A 24,614-nucleotide genomic window follows, 5' to 3' on the forward strand; every position below is an offset into this window, starting at 1 on the left:
GCAATACATTTTGGTTTGTACAATCATACTAAACTGATCATCCAAGAACCAATCTTGGCATTTTACATTCTCTGTCAGCTGGTCATAAGGGAACTTCCATGAGGCCAGAAGTGTGAGCTGAGGGAGAAATGTCAGTGCAACACTGGTGGATGGCATGGGGTCTGGGCTACCTGCTTGTGCAGCTTACTGTGTCCTCTGGCCCTGCTCACACCTGATCCTGGGTCCACCACTTTCATCTTCTAATGAATTGTTTCTGTACCTACCTGACATTATACTTGGTTAGTCTGACCAATTCCAGTTCATTAAGGGGAGTTCTGGTCTCATGGTTATTCAGTATCCCGAGGTTAGGAGCTCAGTCTGTACCAAGGTTCATAGCATACCAGGGAGTTATCTTTTAAATAATTTATAACTTTCTACTGTAGATATCAAGTCCTTTTTCCAAAACTGTAGGGTTCTAAGTTGTGATTCTCCTTTTGTGGCTTTCCTTAAACTTTCCACAAACTCCACATTTCTTCACACTTCAGGTATCTCAATAACATAGGTCTGCTGGGTCATGTGACCCAAATCTCAGGACTCCTTGCATCAGAGCTTGAAGGCACAGAAGAACCCTTTCCTCTCCTGAAATCAACTCAAAACTGGCATTCTTCTCCAATTTGGACAGATACATCTGTATTTGATATCTTACTCAACTATGTCATCAGACATTAAGAAAAGCTAGGAAATAATTTTATGGAAGACCTTGAATTACTATATCAGAGTGCTAAACTAAGATTTCAATAATAATAAGGTTTATATGTCTTCACATTTTTAAATGACTATAACAATTATTACTATTATTTTACTAATAGTATTAGTGAGAGAAAGCAATGTTTTTTTTCATTAACATACATAATAAAATAAAAATTATTTTAACACCACTTCTTTGATTTAGTCGCATTCTTTTTTTGTTTCTATTTTCATGTTTTATAATATACATAATATTTTAGTATGGTGGCACAATAGGTAAAATGAATATACTCCAAATGATTTTACTGATATGAATGGACAGCTAAAAAATTAGGGAATCCTTCCTGTAGTGAAGCCACTAACAGATGGATGGCAGTTGGCAACCCAAAAGTAGATGAGATTAGCTCATAAAAATCTAGAATAAAAACAAGGAGACCAAATATGGAATAGAGGGAAACACAAGCATCATGAACAACAAAGTCAGAAACATGGCCCAGCATAAAAGACTGAGATGGAAAATTAGGAAGACAGGAGAAATGAATGTTACCACAGAAGCTAGAGGTAAGAGACTTCCAGTAGTATAAAACACTACAGCTTAGTCAGGAATATAATTAGGAAATGTTCTTTATTGTTGGCATTTAGAGTTTGGGTTGTGACTTTAGTGAAAAAGAAGGTTCAGTGAAATGGTGAGGGCAGAAAAATAAGTGGGAGGGGGCCAGACAGAACAATTCCCAATCAAACACCCCACTCCACCTAATATCTCCTAGAAGCGTCCCCTTAAATCATGGATGCTTAAACTTCAGCCACTTTTTTTTTTTTTACTGTCAATTCTCTGATTAATCCTTGCTCTTTCAAGCTTCTAGCCCTTACTCATGTGGTTCCTTCAGGCTACTGACATGCTGTCTATCTAATAAAATTTCTACTTATCCTGCAAGGTTCATCTGAAATGACACTTCCACTGAGAAATCTTTCTTTCTTCCTTCTGGCCACTATCCAATTCTTAGTCATCTAGTGTTGCTATAACAGAAGTACCCCAAGTGGATGACTTTAACAAAGAGAAAATTATTCTTTCAAAGTCTAGTGGGCTCCAAGTCTGAATTCAGGGTGCCAGCTCCAGGAGAAGGCTTTCTCTCTCTGGCGGTTCTGGAGGAAAGTCCGTGTCATCAATCTTCCTCTGGTCTCAGAGCTTCTCAGTGCAGGAAACTTGGGTCCAAAGGTTGCGCTCTGCTCCCAGTACTGCTTTATTGGTGATATCAGGTCCCCCATGTCTTTCTGCTCACTTCTCTCTTTTATACTTCAAAAGAGGTTGGCATAGGACACTATCTAATCTTGTAGATCTCATCAGTATGACTGCAGCTAACCCATCATAGTGATAGGGTTTACAACACATAGGGAAATCACATCAGATGACAAAATGGTAGACAGTCATATAATACTGGGAATCATGACCTAGCCAAGTTGTCAGATATGTTTTGGGGACACAATTCTAATCCGTGACAACTTGAGACTGTGTTCCATAAATTTGCCAACAATGCTAAATGCAGGCTACCTTTATATACTGACTTTTATTCCTAGGATATGTTGGATACATTGAAAATTGTAGATAACTGTACTCTGACACAATTCGTGACCTTAGGAGTAGTCATTTAATTCACTCCTAAGAGACTCTACTGGTTTAGATTTTGAAAAACATTTTAGCACAATCCCTCCGTCATGAACTTATTTATTTATACATTATTTGATTTAAAAATCATCACAATTTAGTGATTTAGTATTGTATCTACAGCAGCCATTTTCCATTGTTCCTGTATTCTTGACTTTGAAAAAAAGTTTATCTAATTAAAATCAGTTTGTCACAGGAGAGATTTATTTCACAATGTTATGAGGTTTTCTCTTCATAATTGTTTTCATAAAGTTTATTATAGCCTTATTTCTTAGACTATAGATAAAAGGGTTTAATAAAGGAATTATTAGAGTATAAAAAATAGCAACTGGTATATCTTTATCCCCTTCTTTAAAGGAACTTGGTCGAATGTACATGAAGAGAAGAAAACCATAAAATATTGAGACAGAGAGAAAGTGAGATGCAGAAGTAAATAAAGCTTTGCCTCTTCCTTCTTTGGATTTCATTTTGAAAATAGTGAAAAGGATGCAAAGGTAAGAAATTAGGACTATGGTAATAGTAAAGGTTTGAAGTAACCCTGAAAAGATAAGGACCATCAGTTCGTTGATATAAGGGTTGACACAGGACAGTCTGTATAATGGAAGAATGTCACAAAAAAAGTGATTGATTTGATGAGATCCACAAAAGGTTAACCTTAGTAGAAGTACTACATGAATCATGGAATGCAGGTTCCCAGCTATGTAGGACCCTATGGTCATCTGAATGCAGAGTTTCTTCGACATCATGGTGTGGTACTGCAGTGGACGACATATTGCCACATAGCGATCATAGGCCATTGCTGCCAGGAGACAAAGGTCTGCAGTTTCAGCAAGGCAGAGAAAATAAAATTGTGCCATGCATTCATAGAGGGAAATCATTCTGTCCTCAGAAAAGAAGTTCTCTAACATCTTGGGGGTGATGGCACAGGAACAGCAGGAATCCATCAGAGCCAGGTTGCCCAGAAAGATGTACATGGGTGTGTGGAGACGGCCCTCCATGAAAATCAATGCCACCAAACCAAGATTCCCCACCATGGTGATCAGATAGATAGCAAAGAATACCACAAACAGAAGGATCTTCAGATCTGGGTGACCCATAAATCCCGTGAGAATAAACTCAGTTGTCACTGTGTGATTGCTTTCGAACATTTCTACTTTCTCTGTTGAGATAGAAAATATGGAGACAAAATATTCTAATTTAGAATGTATCTAATTTTCCCTTTGAATTTCTCTTGAACAACAGGGAGTGGAATCTCTCCCTCAAGCTTCCCCTGCTGTCGCTAAAATATAGAAACACATACTTCTAGGGAACTTTAGTTCCTCTAAAGTGTCATCTTATATGACCTGAAGTGCTAAAGCTCAAGATTCTCCAGAATATTTTGATAATTCCAAGGAAATGCTTTCAGTGAAAAAGTTTTGCATATGAATTTATAGAAAGATAGCAGACAAATACAAAAAAAAAAATTTTTTTTTTACAGGACACCCTAAATTTACTACTCTCAGATATTTCAATTCAGTTTTTTATTGACAATCCTTAAATTATACTTAAAATTCATTTTCTTGCCTATATATATTTTTTCTACCAGGCGAACATTTTTGTAATATTTTTTTTATATTTATACAATCCCAGTGAAGTGAATATTTACCAATAGCATAGTCTAGATGTGTTAAATTTATAATTTAGGAAATGCACAAAGGTCACTAAGCATTAAAAAAAGTAGGAGGCTATTTAAAGAAAATTTCCTTGGAAAGCTAGGGAAATAAAAATGCATTGAATTCCTTAATACTTTAATTGGTATATACATCTTTATATTTCTATTAACCCATTCTGCTGTGATGTACCAAATTTTCTGAGACTAGTTGTAAATTAAATATTAATATTTTCCTTCTTTATCTAAATACTTTCCATTTCTATCCTTAAGAGTCTCCTGTTGTTCTAATAGTCTGAAATCAGGTGATCATACTCTAATAATTATGACCATATTATGAGTATTTATTAACATCCATTATGTATCCTCTCTAGTTTGTTTCTTAGAGTCTTCTACCATTTATCAGATAGAAGCTCCCCAGTATTTGATTATTTAACTTAAGGTTACAGCCTCCTGATCATTTCCAAATCTATTTATCTCTGTTGGAGTTCAGTGACCATTACTTCATGATATTGTCAAAAGCAACACTGCTGCCAAGAAGATTCCAATATTTGTCACCCCTAAGATAAATTCAAATTCTTTAGGATGGCATTTAAGTTTCTCTGCAACCTGATCCATTTTCATCCTTATTTCCCACATTCACCAAAAGCTCTTGCCAACTTTGTCACTGTGTCTACCCATTGTTCAATTCCCTCATCCCCACCTCCACTGCCACACTCACTCATTTCCATAAACACTGACTCTGCATATTGTTATTCTTAAAAATCATCATTCCAAACATAGATATTTGGAACTTTGAACAAATATCTACATCCTTCAATCCTTTACTTATGGCATAGTTTACATGTAATACTACTTAGAAAAGTCTTAACTAAAAACTCAGACCACACTGATCTCCATTTTCTGAGTCCTTAAGCATACGTTATATACTCAACATGATACAGGATTTCTCTTGTTTAATCTACATTGCTTGTTTTATATGTGTATGCACAATTGTTTGTTAGATAGTAAGCATTTGGGGATTAATTGTGACATATTTCAGTGACAGGTGCTGTAAATCCTCTGGTAAAAAGGCAGAATTGATTAAAATCTTAGCTCCACCCTGATCACCTGCAACAAAAGAACTTGTTTTAGCATCCCACCAATGATACTAAGTGACCTCTGTAGCCTTGGCAAATTGAAATTAGTATTCGGAGAGAAGTCTGCAAAGGAAATTATTCAAAAATTCTTAATTTGAAACAATTTAGTTGCCTTTCTATTACTTGAACTGACTTTTTGAAAATTGTTGTAACAATACATGTAACACAATACTTGCCAATTCAAGGATTTTCAAGCGTACAATTTAATGATACTAATTACATGAATCATGTTGTGTAATCTTATCTACTATATTTCTGTTTCCTTGGGAAAGTATAAAATGTTCTGAATTATGTCACAATAGCTTATGAATTAATAAATTAAGGTAAGCGTGCCTTTATACTTCCGTTTTCTAATGCATTTTTCAAAAAAAATTGCTGTTGAGTCAATTATGACTCATAGCAACCCATGAGACAGAGTACCTCTGCCCCACTGAGTTTCAAAGGAGAGCAGATTGTTTTGAACTGCCGGCCTTTTGGTTAGCAGGCAACGTTTTAACCACTGTACCACGAGGGCTCCTTAGTTTCCTAAATCTCTTTAAATAGTCTTAGGATTTTTTAGAACAATTTCGTGTTGCTTTACAAGGTTATCTCATTTTCTGGTAATAGTAGCAGGACATCTGAAATGAAGATGTTAATCGTGTAAATTCTATGGTCAAAATAAACTTATTTTTCCATAATATTGGAATTAATCTTTCCTTAGCCTTCTTTTTTTTTAACCTTCAAAAGGAAGACAATGGCTATTTTTTGTTTGTTTTATTTGAAAATATTAAATATAAACCATTTAAATTATATTTAATAAATTATAAATTATAAATAACTTTAAATTCACATTGCTGTAACAATGAGCTCAAATATAGCAAGGATTGTGAGGTTGGCACAGGACTGGACAGTGTTTAGTTCTGTTGTACATAGGGCTGCTATGACTAGGAACCAAGTGGACAGCATCTAACAACAACAAACTTCAATTATTTAATAGAATTACTTTGTCACCTTACCTGTATGTATGTTTTGAAATTCTGCCTTATAATCAGAAAAAGTCAGGATGAATTGCAGCATTTTGCCTCATCCTAACTCCTGACAGTCTTCAATTTAGAGAAAAGCTAGAAAGAAAACTAATGAGCTGAAATCAGAGAATAATGGAGATAATAAATTTTGAGAAGTAAATATTTATGGGCGTCAATATTAAAAGTAAAAATAAATTAGAATATTTCTCTTACCTGGCTTTCTCTGAGAAGGAGAATAGCTTTTAGTTGCCTTATGGTGTTAGGACGAATAGAATTTCTGAATATAAATCCTGGTCTCTAAAAGAGTTTGGATTAAAAATATGAAAATCTTGGAGACTACTAATAAATCAGTGACTATTATTACAGTATAAAGTTTGTTTTCCATCTAATCCTAAAGGGATTTTCTTGAATGGATATCAGTGTATTTCTGTGGGGAGATCCAGTCCCCAAAACATAGAAACCAAAAGGCATTAATTAAAGATGCTCCGTAAGACACTGCGGTTAAAGCAAATGACCCTCACTGAAGTCTGTGGTAATGATCTCACTGACTCTCATGTAACTGACTTAAGTTTTAAATCTTGTTCACCACTCTGCACATAAAAATGTATAATGGGCACCCCTTGGGCTGGAATTAGGACCCATCATGCACCCTGAGCCATTCTCCTGGCCTTGGAGAGGGAACAATTTAACAAACAGGAAAAAAAACAATCTGCCAGCTCCCCTCAGCTGGCAATTCAGGGCAGAAAAACCTCCTTTGCTGAGGCACAGGCATAAAGAGTCCATGAACTTCGAATGCCTTTCACCCGTGCATAGACCTGTGTGGGCTCACTGCAAGAGCATAGGCCCTCACTAGCACAATACAACAGGGTATATACCTGAAGTTTAACCTTAACTATATCAGCTGTATGGTGGAGAGGTAGGTTCATGATATTTGACACCAATCTGCTTATTAAGCAGGGTCCTCACCTACCCATATCAGGGGCCACCTATGCTGCCTACCTACCTGTGACAGGGGTCCAAGAATAAGTGGCGCCCCCAGTCCTTACAGCCAACAGCATTGATTGCCCATAGTCCAGCTGCAAAACCCACCTACCTACATACTCTAGGGAATAAGGATGTGTTTTCCTCACAGACACTCAGGGGAGGCAGTCAGCCCCCTTCCTTGCTCAGCGCATGACCCCCTACTGCAGCCAAATACCTACACATACACCAATCACCCCTGCCCATCTAGGACTGTAGATGAAAGCGTGCACCACACACTTGGTGACTGACTACCTGGACACCTGAGCTGAATCCATTCAAGAAAAGTAATTGGACCCCTGGGCTCACATACCTAGTAACAGCTCTAACCACATGGTGACAGGACTTTAGAGCTTCAAAGATGGCAGTAATTAAACTAGCTCATACAAACAGCCTATTTGGACATATCAAAACAAAACAAAACAAAACAAAACAAAACAAAACAAGAAGCTAGGACACAGTAAGCAAACATAACATAAATAAATATGATAACTTATTGATGGCTTGGAAACAACAGTTAGTATCAAAACACATAAAGAGGCAGACTGTGATGGCTTCAACATGCTCCCAAAACAAAGATTCAAGAAATCTTCCAGATGAAGATAATTTCCTGGAATTACTCGAGGCAGAGTACAAAAGATTATTGTGCAGAACTCTTCAAGAGATCCGGAAGGAGACCAGGTAAGATGCAAGACAAGCCAAGGAGCCCACAAATAAAGCCATAGAGGAACTTAGGAAGATTAGAGAGAGGCATAATGAGAAAGTTAACAGGCTGCAAGAATCCATAGAGAAACAGCAAACAGAAATCCAGAAGATTAACTACAAAATTTCAGAATTAGACAACTCGGTAGAAAGTTATAGGAGCAGAATTGAGTCAATGGAAGTTAGAATTGACACCAACATTTTTCAGGAAAAATCAGAAAAAGGAATTTAAAAAAATGAGGAAACCCTAAGAATCACATGGGACTCAATCAAGAGAAACAACCTATGAGTGACTGGAGCACCAGAACAGGGATGGAGAACAGAAAACACAGAGAGAATTGTCGAAGATTTGTTGGCCTAGAAAACTTCCCTGATATCGTGAAAGATGAGAAGATATCTCTCCAAGATGCTCACCGTACCCCACACTAGGTAGATCCCAAAAGAAAGTCACCAAGACATATTAAAATCAAACTTCCCAAAACCAAAGATAAAGACAATTTTAAAAGCAGGTATGGATAAACGAACAGTCATCTACAAAGGAGAGTCAATAAGACTAAGCTTGGACTACTCAGCAGAAACCATGCAGACAAGAAGGGAATGGAATGACATATACAAAGCACTGAAGGAAAACAATTGCCAGTGAAGACTTACATACCCAGCAAAACTGTCTCTCAAATATGATGGCATAATTCGAACATTTCCAGACAAACAGAAGGTTAGGGAATTTGTGAAAACCAAACCAAAATTACAAGAAATAATAAAGGGAGTCCTCTGGTTAGGAAACCAATAACATCACATAACAACCCAAGACTAGAACACAGGACAGAGCAACCATATATCAACCCAGATATGGAAGTCACAAAAATAAATCCAAGCTAAAACACTGAAAAATGGGGAAACAGACACATCATTATGTAAAAGATGACAACAAGAAACAAAAAACAGGGACTAAAAAAGGAAGTCATAGATCCTTCATTTTAGAGGAAGTCAAGGTGATATAAAAAAATAAAAGTCTGGGTTAAACTTAGAAAATTAGGGGTACATATTAAGGTAACCACAAAGGAAAGTAACAATCCTACACATCGAAATAAAGAATGAGAAAAATAGAAAGACTCAGAAAACACAAAACCAACAACAATGAAAAAGATGAAAAGAAAATACATAAGGGAAAATGACTCAGCACAGAAAATTAAATGGAGAAACAAAACTGTAAACAACACAACAACAACAACAAAAAATATCAAAATGACAGCACTAAACTCATAAAATAATTATGCTAAATGTAAATGGCCTAAATGCACCAATAAAGAGACAGAGAGTGGCAGAATGGATAAAAAAACATGATCCATCTATATGCTGCCTATAAGAGACATGCCTTAGACTTAAAGACACAAACAAAACTCAAAAGATAGAAAAATATATAGCAAGCAAACAACAATCAAAAAAAAAAAAAACAGGAGTGGCAATACTAATTTCTGACAAAATAGACTTTAAAGTAAAATCCATCACAAAGGATAAGGAAGGACACTATATAATGATTAAAGAGTCAGTACACCAGGAGTACACGAGCATATTAAATATTTATGTACCAAACAACAGGGCTCCAAAATACATAAAACAAACTTTAATGGCATTGAAAAGAGAGATATACAGCTCCACAATTATAGTAGGAGAATTCAACGAACTGCTTTTGGTGTAGGACAGAACATCCAGAAAGAAGCTCAATGAAGACACGGAAGATCTAAATGCCACAATTAACCAACTTGACCTCAAAGACATATACAGAACACTCCACCCAACAGCAGCCAAGTATACTTTCTTTTCCAATGCACACGGAACATTCTCCAGAATAGACTGCATACCAGGCCATAAAGCAAGCCTTAACAGAATCCAAATCATTGAAATATTATGAACCATCTTTTCTGACCGTAAAGCCATAAAAATCAATAACAGAAAAAAATCAAACACACAGAAACTGAACAACACCTTGGTCAAAAACTAATGGGTTATAGAAGAAATTAAGGATGGAATACAGAAATTCACAGAATCAAGTGAGGATGAAAACACATCTTCCTGGAATTTTTGAGACACAGCCAAAGCAGTGCATAGAGGTCAATTTATAGCAATAAATGCACACACCCAAAAAGAAAGGCCAAAACCAAAGCATTAACCCTACAACTTGAACAAATAGAGAGAGAGCAGCAAAAGAAGCTCTCAGGCACCAGAAGAAAGCAAATAATAAAAACTAGAGCAGAATTAAATGAAATAGAGAATAGAAAAACAATTGAAAGAGTTAACAAGACCAAAAGCTGGTTCTGTGAAAAGATCAAAAAATTGATAAACCACTGACAAAAGAAAAACAGGAGAGGAAGCAAACCACCTGAATAAGAAATGAGATGTGTGCTATCACAGCAGACCCAACTGAAATTAAAAGAATCATAATGGAATACTATGAAAAATTGTACTCTAACAAATTTGAAATCCTGGAGGAAATGGACAAATTTCTAGAAACATGCTACCTACCTAAACTAACACAAACAGAGATAGAACTAAATAAACCTATAAAAAAAAAAAAAAAGAAGAAGAGATTGAAAAACTAAATAAAAAACTCCCAACAAAAAAAAGCCCTGGCCCACACGGCTTAACTGGAAAATTCAAAGTTTCAATGAAGAGTTAACACCACTATTATTAAAGGTATTTCAGAGCATAGAAAAGGATGCAATGCTCCCAAACTCATTTTATGAAACCAGCATGTCCCTGATCCAAAACCAGGCAAAGACACCACCAAAAAAAAAAAAAAAAAAAATTACAGACCAATATGCCTCTTGAACGTAAGTGCAAAAATCTTCAACAAAATTCTAGCCAATAGAAATCAACAACATGTCAAAAAATAATTCACCGTGACCAAATAGAATTCACACCAGGTATGCAGGGATGGTTCAACATTAAAAAAACAATCCAAGTAATCCATCACATAGATAAAACAAAAGACAAGAACCGTATGATCTTATCAGTTGATGAAGAAAAAGAATTTGAAAAAGCCCAACACCCATTCATAATAAAAACTCTCAGCAAAATAGAAATAGAAGAGAAATTCCTCAACATAAAAAAGGGCATTTATACAAAGCCAATAGCCAACATCATCCTAAATGCGGAAAGTCTGAAAGCATTCCCCTTGAGAATGGGAACCAGACAAGATGCCCTTTATTGCCACTCTTATTCAGCCTTGTCCTGGAGGTCCTACCAGAGCTATTAGGCTAGATAAAGAAATAAAGGGCATCCAAAGTGGTAAGAAAGGAGTAAAAGTATGTCTATTTGCAGATGACATGATCTTATACACAGAAAACCCTAGAAAATCCACAAGAAAACTGCTGGGACTAATAGAAACCCAAAACCAAACCAAACCCAGTGCCGTTGAGTCGATTCCAACTCATAGCGACCCTACAGGACAGAGTAGAACTTTCCCATAGAGTTTCCAAGGAGCAGCAAATTATCAGGATACAAGATAAAACCCAAAAAAAACCCACTGCCTTCGAGTCGATTTTGACTCATAGAGACCCTATAGGACAGAGTAGAACTGCCCCATAGAGTTTCCAAGGAGCTCCTGGTGGACTTGAACTGCCGACCTTTTGTTTAGGTACTGTAGCACTTAACCACTATGCAACCAAGATAAACATACAAAAATCAGTTGAATTCCTCTACACCAACAGAGAGAACTTCAAAGAGGAAATCACCAAATCAGTACCACTTACAACAGCCCCCAAGAAGAGAAAATACATAGGAATAAATCTACCCAGAGACATAAAAGATCTATACAAAGAAAACTACAAGGCACTACTGCATTAAACCAGAAGAGACCTATGTAAGTGGAAAAACATACCTTGCTCATGGGTGGGAAGACTCAATGCTGTGAAAATGTTTATTCTACCCAAAGCAATCTACAGATACAATGCAATATTTCAGTGGTATTTTTTAATGAGATGGACAAACAAATCACCAACTTCACATGGAAGGGGAAGAGGCCCCGCATTGCCAAAGAAGAAGAACAAAATGGGAGGCCTCACATTTCCTGATTTTAGAAGACATTATACTGTCACAGTAGTCAAAACAACCTGGTACTGGTACAACAACCGATCCACAGACCAATGGAACAGAATTGAGAACCCAGATTTAAAATCATCCACCTATGAGCTACTGATATTTGACAAAGTCCCAAATTCCATTAACTGGGGAAAAGACAATCTCTTTAACAAATGGTGCTAGCATAACTGGATATCCATCTGCAAAAAAAAATGAAAAAAGACCCATACTTCATACCACCCACAAAAACTAACTCAAAATGGACCAAAGCCCTAAATATAAAATCTAAAATGATAAAGATCATGGAAGAAAAAATAGTGACAACGTTAGGACCCCTGATACATGGTATAAACAGTATACAAAACATTACTAACAATGCACAAACTCCAGAAGAGAAACTAGATAACTGGAAATCCTAAAAATCAACCCTTATGCTCATCCAAAGACTTCACCAAAGATTAAAAAGAAAACCTACAGACTGGGAAAAAAAAAATTTAGCTATGAAAAATCTGATCAGCATCTAATCTTTAAAATCTACAAAGTACTGCAAAACCTCAAAAACATAAAGACAAACAACCCAATTAAAAAATATGCAAATGATATGAACAGGCACTTCACCAAAGAAGACATTCAGTCACCTAACAGGTACGTGAGGAAATGCTCACCATCATTAGCCATTAACCATTAGAGAAATGCAAATCAAAACTACAATGAGATACCATCTCACCCCAAAACAGTTAGCATTAATCCAAAAAACACAAAATAATAAATGTCGAGGAGGTTGTGGAGAGACTGGAACACTCAATACACTGCTGGGGGGAACGTAAAATGGTACAATCACTTTTGGAAATCTATTTGGCGCTTCCTTAAAAAGCTAAAAATAGAAGTACCATACGATCCAACAATCCACTCCTTGGAATATATCCTAGAGAAAAAAGAGCTATCACAGGAATAGACATATGACCACCCACGTTCATTGCAATACTGTTTACAATAGCAAAAAGATGGAAACAATCAAGGTTGCCATCAACGGATGAACGGATAAGCAAATCATAGTATATCATACAGTGGAATACTATGCAATGATAAAGAACACCGATGAATCCTTGAAACATCTCATGACATGGATGAATCTGAAAGGCATTATGTTGAGTGAAATTAGTCGCAAGACAAATATTGTATGAGACCACTAGCATAAGAACTCAAGAAAAGTTTTAAATTTAGAAGAAATCATTCTCTGATGGTTATGAAGGTGGAGAGGGAGAAAGGTATTCATAACTAGATAGTAAAAAAACAAGCATTATTTTAGGTAAAGGGAAGGACAACACACAATACAAGGAAAGTCAGCACAACTGAACTAAACCAAAAGCTAAGAAGTTTCCTGAACACAACCAAACACTTCTAGGGACAGAGTAGTAGGGGCAGTGGTCTGGGGACCATGGTTTCTGGGCTCATCTAGGTCATTTGGCATAACAAAAGTTATTAAGAAAATGTTCTGCATCCCACTTAGATGAGTGGCATCTGGGGTCTTAAAAGGTAGTGAGGGGCCCTCTAAGATTCACTAATTGGTCCCAACCCACTTGGTACAAAGAAGAGTGAAGAACACCAAAGACACAAGGAAGATATTAGCCCAAGAGACAAAATGGGCTACATAAACCAGAGACTCCATCAGCCTGAGACCAGAAGAACTAGATGGTGCCTGGCTACCACCAATGACCACCTTGACAGGGAACACAACAGAGAGTCCCTGATGGAGCAGGATAAAAGCAGGATGCAGAACTCAAGTTCTAGTAGAAAGACCAGACTTGATGGTCTGACTGAGACTAGAGGGACCCCAGAATACAACGCCCCAGATTCTCTGTTAGCCCAGAATTGTAAACATTCCCGAAGCCAGCTCTTCAGATAATGATTAGACTGGGCTATAAGACATAAAAAGATACTGGTGAAGAGTGTACTTCTTGGCTCAAGTAGATACATGAGACTAAATGGGAAGCTCCTGTTCGGAGGCGAGATGAGAAGGCAGAAGAGAACAGGGGGGCTGGTTGAATGGACACAGGAAATATAGAGTGGAGAGAAGGAGTGTGCTGTCATATTGCAGGGAGAGCAACTAGGGTCACATAACAATGTGTGTATCAGTTTCTGAATGAGAAACTGACTTAAATTGTAAACTTTCACTTAAAGCACAGTTTAAAAAAAAAAAAAGCCTCTCTTACCCAAATTAAGTAGTATAAGATAAATATTCTTAGGAATCAATCTCCTGGATCAAAACACTAGATCTGGGAGAACACTTAGACACAAATATTATAGATGGTGGGCGATGATCATGACACCTAGATTTGGCTACAGCTACCCTAGAACCCAGAACACATCTGCTTAATACCTGAAGAAAGATGGAGAAATAACTATTACTGAGCATAAGGATACTAGGCATACCTTACACTTTCACATTATTTGGTTCTACTATTTCCCTCCTGATGCTCAAGACAGAGTGTCCAGTGTAGCAGTCTTCAAGTTTAGAAGAGAAGTTGGAGGGCTAGATAACACACTGGTCAGCCTGCAAGGGAGCATCCATGTGAGGCCGGAATGCCTGAATTCTTACTCCTGCTCTCTTAACCAGATGAGCCTTAAATCCAATGATGAGCGCTCCTATAAGACGAGGAGAAGGCACAGAGAAGGAGGCCATGTGAAGATGGAGGCAGAGACTGGAGTGATGTGTTTCCAAGTTAAGGAATGCCAAGGATTGTCTGCTGTCACCAGAAGTTAGAAGAGAGGCATGGGCCAGTTTTTCCCTCAGGGTCTCCAGAAGGAATCGACACTATCAATACCTTTGTGACTCCTAGCCTCCAGAACTGTGAGAGAGTAAATTTCTGTTGCTTTAAGTAAAAAAAAAAAAAGTAAAATGGGCACAAAAACGTCTCAGGTTTGTTTAACCACTTGGAGGAAGTAGGTTTAGTGTAGCTTCTGAAAGATAACTACGATTTGGTAAAGAAAAGATGAAAACGTGTGGTGACTTCAGCCAAAGTCACTGACTTCATTCTGTGAATTGAATCTGTCCCCACGTCCTTCAAACCTTCGTTGGAAAAACTTTGTTATTACTATTGTCTTAATTATCTAGTGCTGGTATATCAAAAATACCATGAATGGATAGCTTTAACAAGCAGAAGTTTATTTTCTCACAGTTTAGGAGGCTAGAAGTCCAAATTCAGGATTTTGGTTTTGGGGGAAGGCTTTTTCTTTCTGTTAGCTCTGGAGGAAGATCGTTGCCTCTTTTAGCTTCTGCTTTGGGGGTCTTCATGTGGCTTGGCATCTCTCTTCTCCTATCGCTGCTTCACTCACTTGCTTGTTTAATCTAATTTATATCTCAAAAGAAACCCACTCAATATACACCCAACACTCATGCTGCCTCGCTTACATAGCAAAGACAACCCATTTTCAAATGGAATTATAACCACAAGTGTACCAAAAAAACCAAACCAAGCCTGTTGCCTCTGAGTCAATTCCAACTCATAGTGACCCTAGGCATAGAGGTTAGGATTTACAACACACATTTCAGACTATTGTCTGAAATTTCAGACTTCCAGCTGCAATCAGGATGCATTGATAATTACTGGTCATTAGAATCAAAGTTGAAAACAAAGAAGAAGGATTGGTAGTTGGAAAATATGGCCTTGGTAATAGAAATGATTCTAGACACCACAGGATAAAATTTTGCAAGCCCAACGACTTCATTGCAAATACATTTATTCAACAACATATATGGCAACTATACACATGGACCTGGCTGGTTGGAACATACAGAAGTCAAATCAAGTACATCTGTGGAAAGAGAGATGGAAAAGCTCAGCATCATCATCAGAACAAGCCAGGGGCCAACAGCAGAAGCAACATCAATTGTTAATATGCAGGTTCAAGTTGAAGTTGAAGAAAATGAGAACAAGAGAGCCAAAGTACCACCTTGAGTATATCCCACCTGAATTTACAGACCATCTCAAGAATAGATGTGATACATTTAACACTAATGACCAAAGACCAGATGAGTTGTGGAATGACATCAAGGACATCATACACGAAGAAAGCAAAAGGTCATTAAAAAGGCAGGAAATAAAGAAAGTAAAGACTAAAATGGATGTCGGAAGAGACAGTGAAACTTGCTCTTAAAAGTCAAGCAGCTAAAGCAAACAGAAGAAATGATGAAGTCAAATAGCTGAAAGGAGATTTCAAAGGGTGGCTTGAGAAGACAAAGTGAAGTATTATAATGACATATTCAAAGACCTAGAGTTAGAAAACCAAAAGGGAAAAACACACTAGGCATTTCTTAAGCTGAAAGAACTCAAGAAAAAATTCAAGCCTCGAGTTCCAATAGTGAAGAATTCTACAGGCAAAATACTGAACGAGTCAGGAATCATCAAAAGTAGATGGAAGGAATAAGGAGCCATTGTACCAAAAAGATTTGGTTAACATTCAATCATTTCAGGAGGTAGCATATGATCAAGAACTGATGATTCTGAAGGAAGAAGTCTAAGCTGCACTGAAGGCACTGGCGAGAAACAAGGCTCCAGGAATTGACAGAATAGCAACTGAGATGTTTCAACAAATGAATGCGACATTGGAAGTACTCACCGGTCTGTGCCAAGAAATTTAAAACCGTTACCTGGCCAACCAACTGGAAGAGATCCATATCTGTGTCTTTCCAAAGGGAGATGATCCAACTAAGTGTGGAAATTATCAAACAATATCATTAATATCACATGCAAGTAAAATTTCGCTGAAGATCATTCAAAAGCGACTGCAGCAGTACATGGACAGGGAAGTGCCAGAAATTCAAGCTGGATTCGTAAGAGGACGTGGAACAAGGGATATCATTGCTGATGTCAGATGTTTTCTGGCTGAAAGTAGAGAATACGGGGAAGATGTTTACCTGTGTTTCATTGACTATACAAAGGTATTAGACTGTGTGGATCATAACAAATTATGGAAAGTGTTTCAAAGAATGAAAATTCTAGAACACTTAATTGTGCTATGAGGCAGTTGTTCAAAAAGAACAAGGAATATTGTGTGATTTAATGTCAGGAAATGTATAAGTCAGGGTTGTATCCTTTCACTATATTTATTCGGTCTGTATGCTGAGAAAATAATCCGAGAAGCTGGACTCTATGAAGAAGAACACAGCGTCAGGGTGGGAAGAAGACTCATTAACAACCTGCGTTTTGCAGATGACGCAACCCTGCTTGTTGAAAGTGAATAGGACTTGAAGAACTTAACCGATGAAGATCAAAGACGATAGCCTTCAGTATGGATTTCACTTCAGAATAAAGAAAACAAACATCCTCACACTTGGACCAATAAGCAGCATCATGATAAATGGAGAAAAGATTGAAGTCATCAAAGATTTCATTTTACTTGGATCCACAATCAACACTTAAGGAATCGCAGTCAAGAAATCAAATGACACATTGCATTGGGTAAATCTGTTGCGAAAGACCTCTTTAAAATGTTAAAAAGCAAAGATGTCACTTTGAGGACTGACATGCACCTGATCCAAGCCATGGTGTTTTCAATAGGTTCATATGTGGTCAAAAGCTGGACAATGAATAAGGAAGACCGAAGAATAATTGAGGTGTTGTGGTGTTGGGGAAAAGTATTGAATATGCCACGGACTGCCAAAAGAGCAAACGAATCTGTCTTGAAAGAAGTACAACAATAATGGTCTTTAGAATCAGGAATGATGAGACTTCATCTCACAGAATTTGCACATGTTATCAGGAGGGACCTGTCCCTGAAGAAGGACATCATACTTGGTAAAGTGTAATGTTGGGGAAAAAGAGAAAGACCCTCAACAACATGGAGTGACGCAGTGGCTGCAACAATGGACTCAAGCATAGCAATGATCACGGGCATGATGTAAGACTAGGCAGTGTTTCCTTCTGTTGTACATAGGGTCGCTATGAGTTGGAACCGACTTGAGGGCACCTAGCAACAACAACAAGAACATTTTAGGGGGACAAATTAAAACCGGAACAATCCAGAACAAGTTACTGAACTTGTTCTCCTGTCTTTTCTGTTCACACTAGCGGCCCTTTATATTCATTACACTGTTTTTTTTTTTTTCTCTCTTTATTCCAGGAATCACTGCTCAAGATACCTTGTATTTATTCATTGGTACATGTATAATCCATCACACCCACTCTACCACCACCATTAGCATTAGATTTAAGAGGGGAGGAACTTTCTCTGCTGTATTCATTATTGCATTTCCAACACATTGATAGTGTCTGGTACTTTGGAGTGATCAATAAATATTTGTTGAATAAATGAAAAAAATGATACTCCCATGCTCAAGAACTTTTAAGTGTCCTTCATTATTTTTCTAACCAAATACATTCTGTGTTTAGGCATTTCAGATACTCCATGCTCTGCCTGTGTCTTCCCTGTGTCCTTACTTTCTTCCTCTGAGCTCTGGGCATTTGGCCATGCAAATCACTTCGCTGTTCCTCTGTGTTCTCAGTTGCGTTCAATGAACTTGCTCAAAATGTTTCCTCTCCTAAAACACTTTCTTCTCCCTCTTTCCACTCTAATCTTTCTCATCCTTGAGTTCAGTAAAATCTCCCCCTTGAAGTCTTTCTCAGGTCCTTTAAATTAAATTGAGTTTCCCTCTTCCTGATCTACATAATAATACTTACTTGTCTTCATAACATATTTGACACTTAATTAAGCGCAACTTATGTATCCTTCTAATTATATGTCTTGGTTTAATATCTCTAAGTCACAAGTCAGTTATATAACCTTAAATTTCATCACAGAAAACTGACCTAGAGACTCATTAAAAACGGACTTGTTAAAATTTGAGCTTTCTTCAATCTTTATTAAGTATTTATAATATACAGGGCATTGGATAAGACAATAGTCTCAAGGTGGCACAAGATGTGAGCCAAGTGGGGATGAGACATTCACAGGTATTAGAAGCAGCTCCTGACAATAAACTCATAATCTAGCAGGAGAGAAAGACACATTACTAACTATAGTACAAGTCAAGCTGTGATAAGCATTATAAAGGAAGTGTAATCATATTATGTGAGAATATAACAAAGGAAGTTGTCATGGATTAGAATTGTGTCCCCAAAACATATCTGACAACTTGGCTAGGTCATGATTCCCAGTATTATATGACTGTCTACCATTTTGTCATCTGATGTGATTTCCCTATGTGTTGTAAACCCTATCACTATGATGGGTTAGCTGCAGTCATACTGATGAGATCTACAAGATTAGATAGTGTCCTATGCCAACCTCTCTTGAAGTATAAAAGAGAGAAGTGAGCAGAAAGACATGGGGGACCTGATATCACCAATAAAGCAGTACTGGGAGCAGAGCGCATCCTTTGGACCCAAGTTTCCTGCACTGAGAAGCTCTGAGACCAGAGGAAGATTGATGACACGGACTTTCCTCCAGAACCGCCAGAGAGAGAAAGCCTTCTCCTGGAGCTGGCACCCTGAATTCAGACTTGGAGCCCACTAGACTTTGAAAGAATAATTTTCTCTTTGTTAAAGTCATCCACTTGGGGTACTTCTGTTATAGCAACACTAGATGACTAAGGATTGGATAGTGGCCAGAAGGAAGAAAGAAAGATTTCTCAGTGGAAGTGTCATTTCAGATGAACCTTGCAGGATAAGTAGAAATTTTATTAGATAGACAGCATGTCAGTAGCCTGAAGGAACCACATGAGTAAGGCCTAGAAGCTTGAATGAGCAAGGATTAATCAGAGAATGGATACTAAAAGAAGGTGGCTGAAGTTTAAGCGTCCATGACATAAGGGGATGCTTCTAAGAAATATTAGGTGGAGTGGGGTGTTTGGTTGGCGATTGTTCTGTCTGGCACCCTTCCACTTATTTTTCTGCCCTCACCATGTCACTGAACCTTCTCTCTCCCTAAAGTCACAACCCAAACTCTAAATGCCAACAATAAAGAATATCTCCTAATTATTTTTATGACTAAGCTGTTTTTTTTTTTTTAAGCTGTAGTGTTTGATACTATTGGAAGTCTTGTACTTCTAGTTTCTGTGGTAACATTCATTTCTTCTGTCTTCCTAATTGTTCCATCTCAGACTTTTATGCTGGGCCATGTTTCTGACTTTGTTGTTCATGATGCTTGTGTTTCCCTCTATTCTATATTTGGTCTCCTTGTTTTTATTCTAGATTTATATGAGATAATCTCATCTACTTTTGGGTTGCCAACTGCCATCCATCTGTTAGTGGCTTCACTACAGGAAGGATTCCCTAATTTTTTAGCTGGCCGTTCATATCAGTAAAATCATTTGGAGTATATTCATTTTACCTGTTGTACCACCATACTAAAATATTATGTATATTATAAAACATAAAAATAGAAACAAAAAAAGAATGAGATTAAATCAAAGAAATGGTTTTAAAATAATTTTTATTTTAGCATGTATGTTAATGATAAAAAGCATTGTTTTCTCTCACTAATACTATTAGTAAAACAACAGTAATAATTGTTATAGTCATTTAAAAATGTGAAGATATATAAACCTTACTATTAATGAAATCTTAGTTTAGCACTCTGATACAGTAATTCAAGGTCTTCCATAAAACTATTTCCTAACTTTTCTTAATGTCTGATGACATAGTTGAATAAGATATCAAATACAGATATATCTGTCCAAATTGGAGAAGAATGCCAGTTTTGAGTTGATTTCAGAAGAGGAAAGGGTTCTTCTGTGCCTTCAAGCTCTGATGCAAGGAGTCCTGAGATTTGGGTCACATGACCCAGCAGACCTATGTTATTGAGAACCCTGAAGTGTGAAGAAATGTGGAGTTTGTGGAAAGTTTAAGGAAAGCCACAAAAGGAGAATCACAACTTAGAACCCTACAGTTTTGGAAAAAGGACTTGATATCTACAGTAGAAAGTTATAAATTATTTTAAAGATAACTCCCTGGTATGCTATGAACCTTGGTACAGACTGAGCTCCTAACCTCGGGATACTGAATAACCATGAGACCAGAACTCCCCTTAATAAGCTGGAATTGGTCAGACTAACCAAGTATAATGTCAGGTAAGTACAGAAACCATTCATTAGAAGATAAAAGTGGTAGACCCAGGATCAGGTGTGAGCAGGGCCAGAGGACACAGTAAGCTGCACAAGCAGGTAGCCCAGACCCCATGCCTTCCACCAGTGTTGCACTGACATCTCTCCCTCAGCTCGCACTTCTGGCCTCATGGAAGTTCCCTTATGACCAGCTGACAGAGAATGTAAAATGCCAAGACTGGTTCTTGGATGATCAGTTTGGTATGATTGTACAAACCAAAATGTATTGCTGTTGAACGATAACTCCCTCCAAGAGTGGTCTTGAAAGGTATCAATAAGGGGAAATTCTTACTTTATGCAGTGAACTAATCATCTATTTCCATTTTATAGAAAGAGAAATGATCCAAGGTAAGAATATATGGATTTAAGATAGGCAACATCCATACCAAACTAATAGATGAAGAAAGCAGAAATTGAGAATCAAAATACTTCAGCTGATGAAAATTCTTCCCAGGAAAACAACCATGGACAGAGAAAAACTGTAACACAACATCTCAATCTAAACTCATTGTCTTTAAGCAAGCATTTTCAGATAAGAAAAAATAACTTTTATAAAAATTCCTTGGATGTTGGTCAGTGGCCTGTAGAGAGAAAGATTAAAAGATTAAGGACTAAAAGATCTGTGGAAGAAGCGCACAAAAGATGTGAAGTTTGGAAACATTTATATTACATGTTACTGTCCATCAGAGAGCTTCCATTATGGCACAAACAACCAAGTAGACAGAATAACTCAGCCAGTTGAAATCATACAGCTTTGTTCATCTGCCAACCCATAAGTGTTGGAAAAATGAGCATATGAACAAAGTGGCTATGGTGGCTGGAATAGAGGCTATGCACGTGAACATGGGCTTCTGCTTTTCAAGGTTTATCTAACTATTGTCACTCCCCAATGTCAAACTTGCCAGTGACAGAGACCAATGAGGATCCCCTAATATGGCAACACCCTTCACAGAGATTAATCAGTTGGTGACAACTTGGTGACTGTAAATCCTTTCCATCTTTAAAACAGCAGAAATTCACCTTGCCTGGAATTGACACTTAATCCAGGTACGGGTTATCTTTTCCTATGTGCAAGACCTCAGGCAGAAACACTATCTGAGGGCTGATAGAGTGGTGCATAAATATTAATTTTGGCTTTGAGCATAGCTGTAGTAGTGGAAGCTATAGGCTGTCCCACTAACCTTCATCATTTAAAATTCTCCAAGAAAAGACAAGAGTCAGAATCCTGGAGGGGCTGTTCCCAAACTTATTATATGAAACAACTGGCTCTGAACAGTCTAAGAGGTAGACTGTTGTGGATCTGTCGTTCACAGCCCAGACCCCACCTTAATTCCCCAGGTATGAGAGCACTAGTACCTGAAAGTTCTCATCTGAGTTCCTGCCTAGGAATTGACCTTGGCTGAAGAGAGCTTCCTCAACCATTTCACACCTTTTACTTGGGGCAGCCTGCAGCCAATAAACACTCCATAGGAAGTACTTTAAGGCATGGATACTGAAGGAAAATGCTAGCTCCTTCCTTTCCAACGGAATTGGGTGAGATCTTTGTTGCAGCTACATTGAAGTTAAACTCAGCCATCTTCCCAATCTTACTTCCTTCACTCTCTCAATAAGTGTTGAGCCTTAAAGCATTCCCCAACAAATTTCTTGTATGCAAATCTCCATCTCAGAATCTGTTTCCTGGGGAACTCAACTTAGACAAGTTGTTACAGAAACAAGATGATCACAAGGTTAGAAAACACAACTAATCCCATCGCTCAAAGATGAACCAAAGGTTTAAGAAATGTCAGATCATGTACCAACAGAGGAGGGCACTCTTGAACTAATAGCTTAGTAATCTATAGAATCACCTCACCCCTACCTAAATGGAATCATCTATTATTGCTGATCCAGAGAAAACAAGGCGATTACAAATAAACAGAAAATTTACAGGCAACACCTATACAAAAACTAATAGATGAAGAAAACAGAAATCAAGAATCAAAATATTTCAACTGATGAAAATTCTTCCCCAGAAATCATCCATGGATAGAGAAAAACTGTTCCCTGAAACCATGATCCCCAGAACCCCACCCCTGCTACACTGTCTCTTGAAGTGTTTGGTTGTATTCAAGAAACTTCTTAACTTTTGGTTTAGTCCCAGTTGTGCTAACTTCCCCTGTACTGTATGTTGTCCTTCCCGTCACCTAAGAAAATTCTTGTCTACTATCAACTTAGTGAACACCCCTCTCCCTTCCTCCCCACTCTCGTAACCATCAAAAAATGTTTCCTTCTGTGTTTAAGCCTTTTCTTGAATTCTTGTAATAGTGGTCTCATACAATATTTGTCCTTTTGCAACTGACTAATTTCACTTAGTATAATACCTTCCAGATTCATCTCTGTTATGATGTTTCAAGAATTCATTGTTGTTCTTTATCATTGAGCAGTATGCCATTGTGTGAGCATACTATAATTTGTTTATCCATTCATCCATTGATTGGCACCTAGGTTGTTTCCATCTTTTTGCTATTGTGAACAGTGCTACAATGAACATGGGTTGCATATATCTATCCATGTGAGGGATTTTACTTCCCTAAGATATATTCCAAGCAGTTGGACTGCTGGATTGTATGGTACCTCTATTTCTAGCTTTTTAAGGAAGCACCAAATCAATTTCCAAAGTGGTAGTACCATTTTATATTCCCACCAGCAGTGAATAAGTGCTCCAGTCTCTCCACAATTGCTCCATCATTTATTATTTTGTGTTTTTTGGATTAATGGCAGCCTTCTTGGAGTGAGATGGTATCTCATTGTAGTTTTCTATTTGAACTTCTCAATGATCGTGAGCAACTCTTCATGTACCTGTTAGCAGCCGGAATGTCTTCTTCAGTGAAGTACCTGTTCATATCTTTTGCCCATTTTTTAATTGGGTTAATTATCTTTTTGTTGTTGAGGTTTTGCAGCATTTTGTAGATTTTAGAGATTAGACCCTGATCAGATATGTCACAGTCAATTTTTTTCCCAGTCTGTAGGTTGTCTTTTTACTCTTTTGGTGGTCTTTGGATGAGCATAAGTGATTTTTAGTAGCTCTCAGTTATCTAGTTTCTCTTCTGATGTTTCTGCCTCATTAGTAATGTTTTGTATACTCTTTACACCATGTATTAGGGCTTCTAGCACTGCATGATCTTTATCACTTTAGATTTTATATTTAGGTCTTTGATCCATTTTGAGCTTGTTTTTGTGCATGGTGTGATGTATGGGTCTCGTTTCATTATTTTGCTGATGGATTTCCAGTTAAGCCAGCACCATTTGTTAAAGAAGCTGTCTTTTCCCCAGTTAACGGACTTTGGAACTTTGTCAAATATCAGCTGCTCATATGTGGATGGCTTTATGTCTGGATTCTCAATTTTGTTCCATTGGTCAATGGATCTGTTGTTATACAAGTACCAAGCTATATTGACTACAGTGGCAGTATAATGGGTTCTAAAATCAGGTAGAGTGAGTCCTCCCACCTTGTTCTTCTTTTTCAATAATGCTTTACTTATCTGAGGCC

At 37.5% G+C, this 24,614-nt stretch overlaps 1 protein-coding gene across 1 annotated transcript; it reads right to left on the reverse strand.

Moving 5' to 3' along the window:
* Positions 1-2,592: 2,592 nt before the first annotated feature.
* Positions 2,593-3,537, reverse strand: LOC126061534 (olfactory receptor 5K1-like). Its single transcript, XM_049858102.1, has one exon. It carries the CDS (start codon positions 3,535-3,537, stop codon positions 2,593-2,595), a length of 945 nt encoding a protein of 314 aa, XP_049714059.1.
* Positions 3,538-24,614: the final 21,077 nt, after the last annotated feature.

This window comes from Elephas maximus, chromosome 18, assembly GCF_024166365.1.
Source record: "Elephas maximus indicus isolate mEleMax1 chromosome 18, mEleMax1 primary haplotype, whole genome shotgun sequence".
NCBI lineage: Eukaryota > Metazoa > Chordata > Mammalia > Proboscidea > Elephantidae > Elephas > Elephas maximus.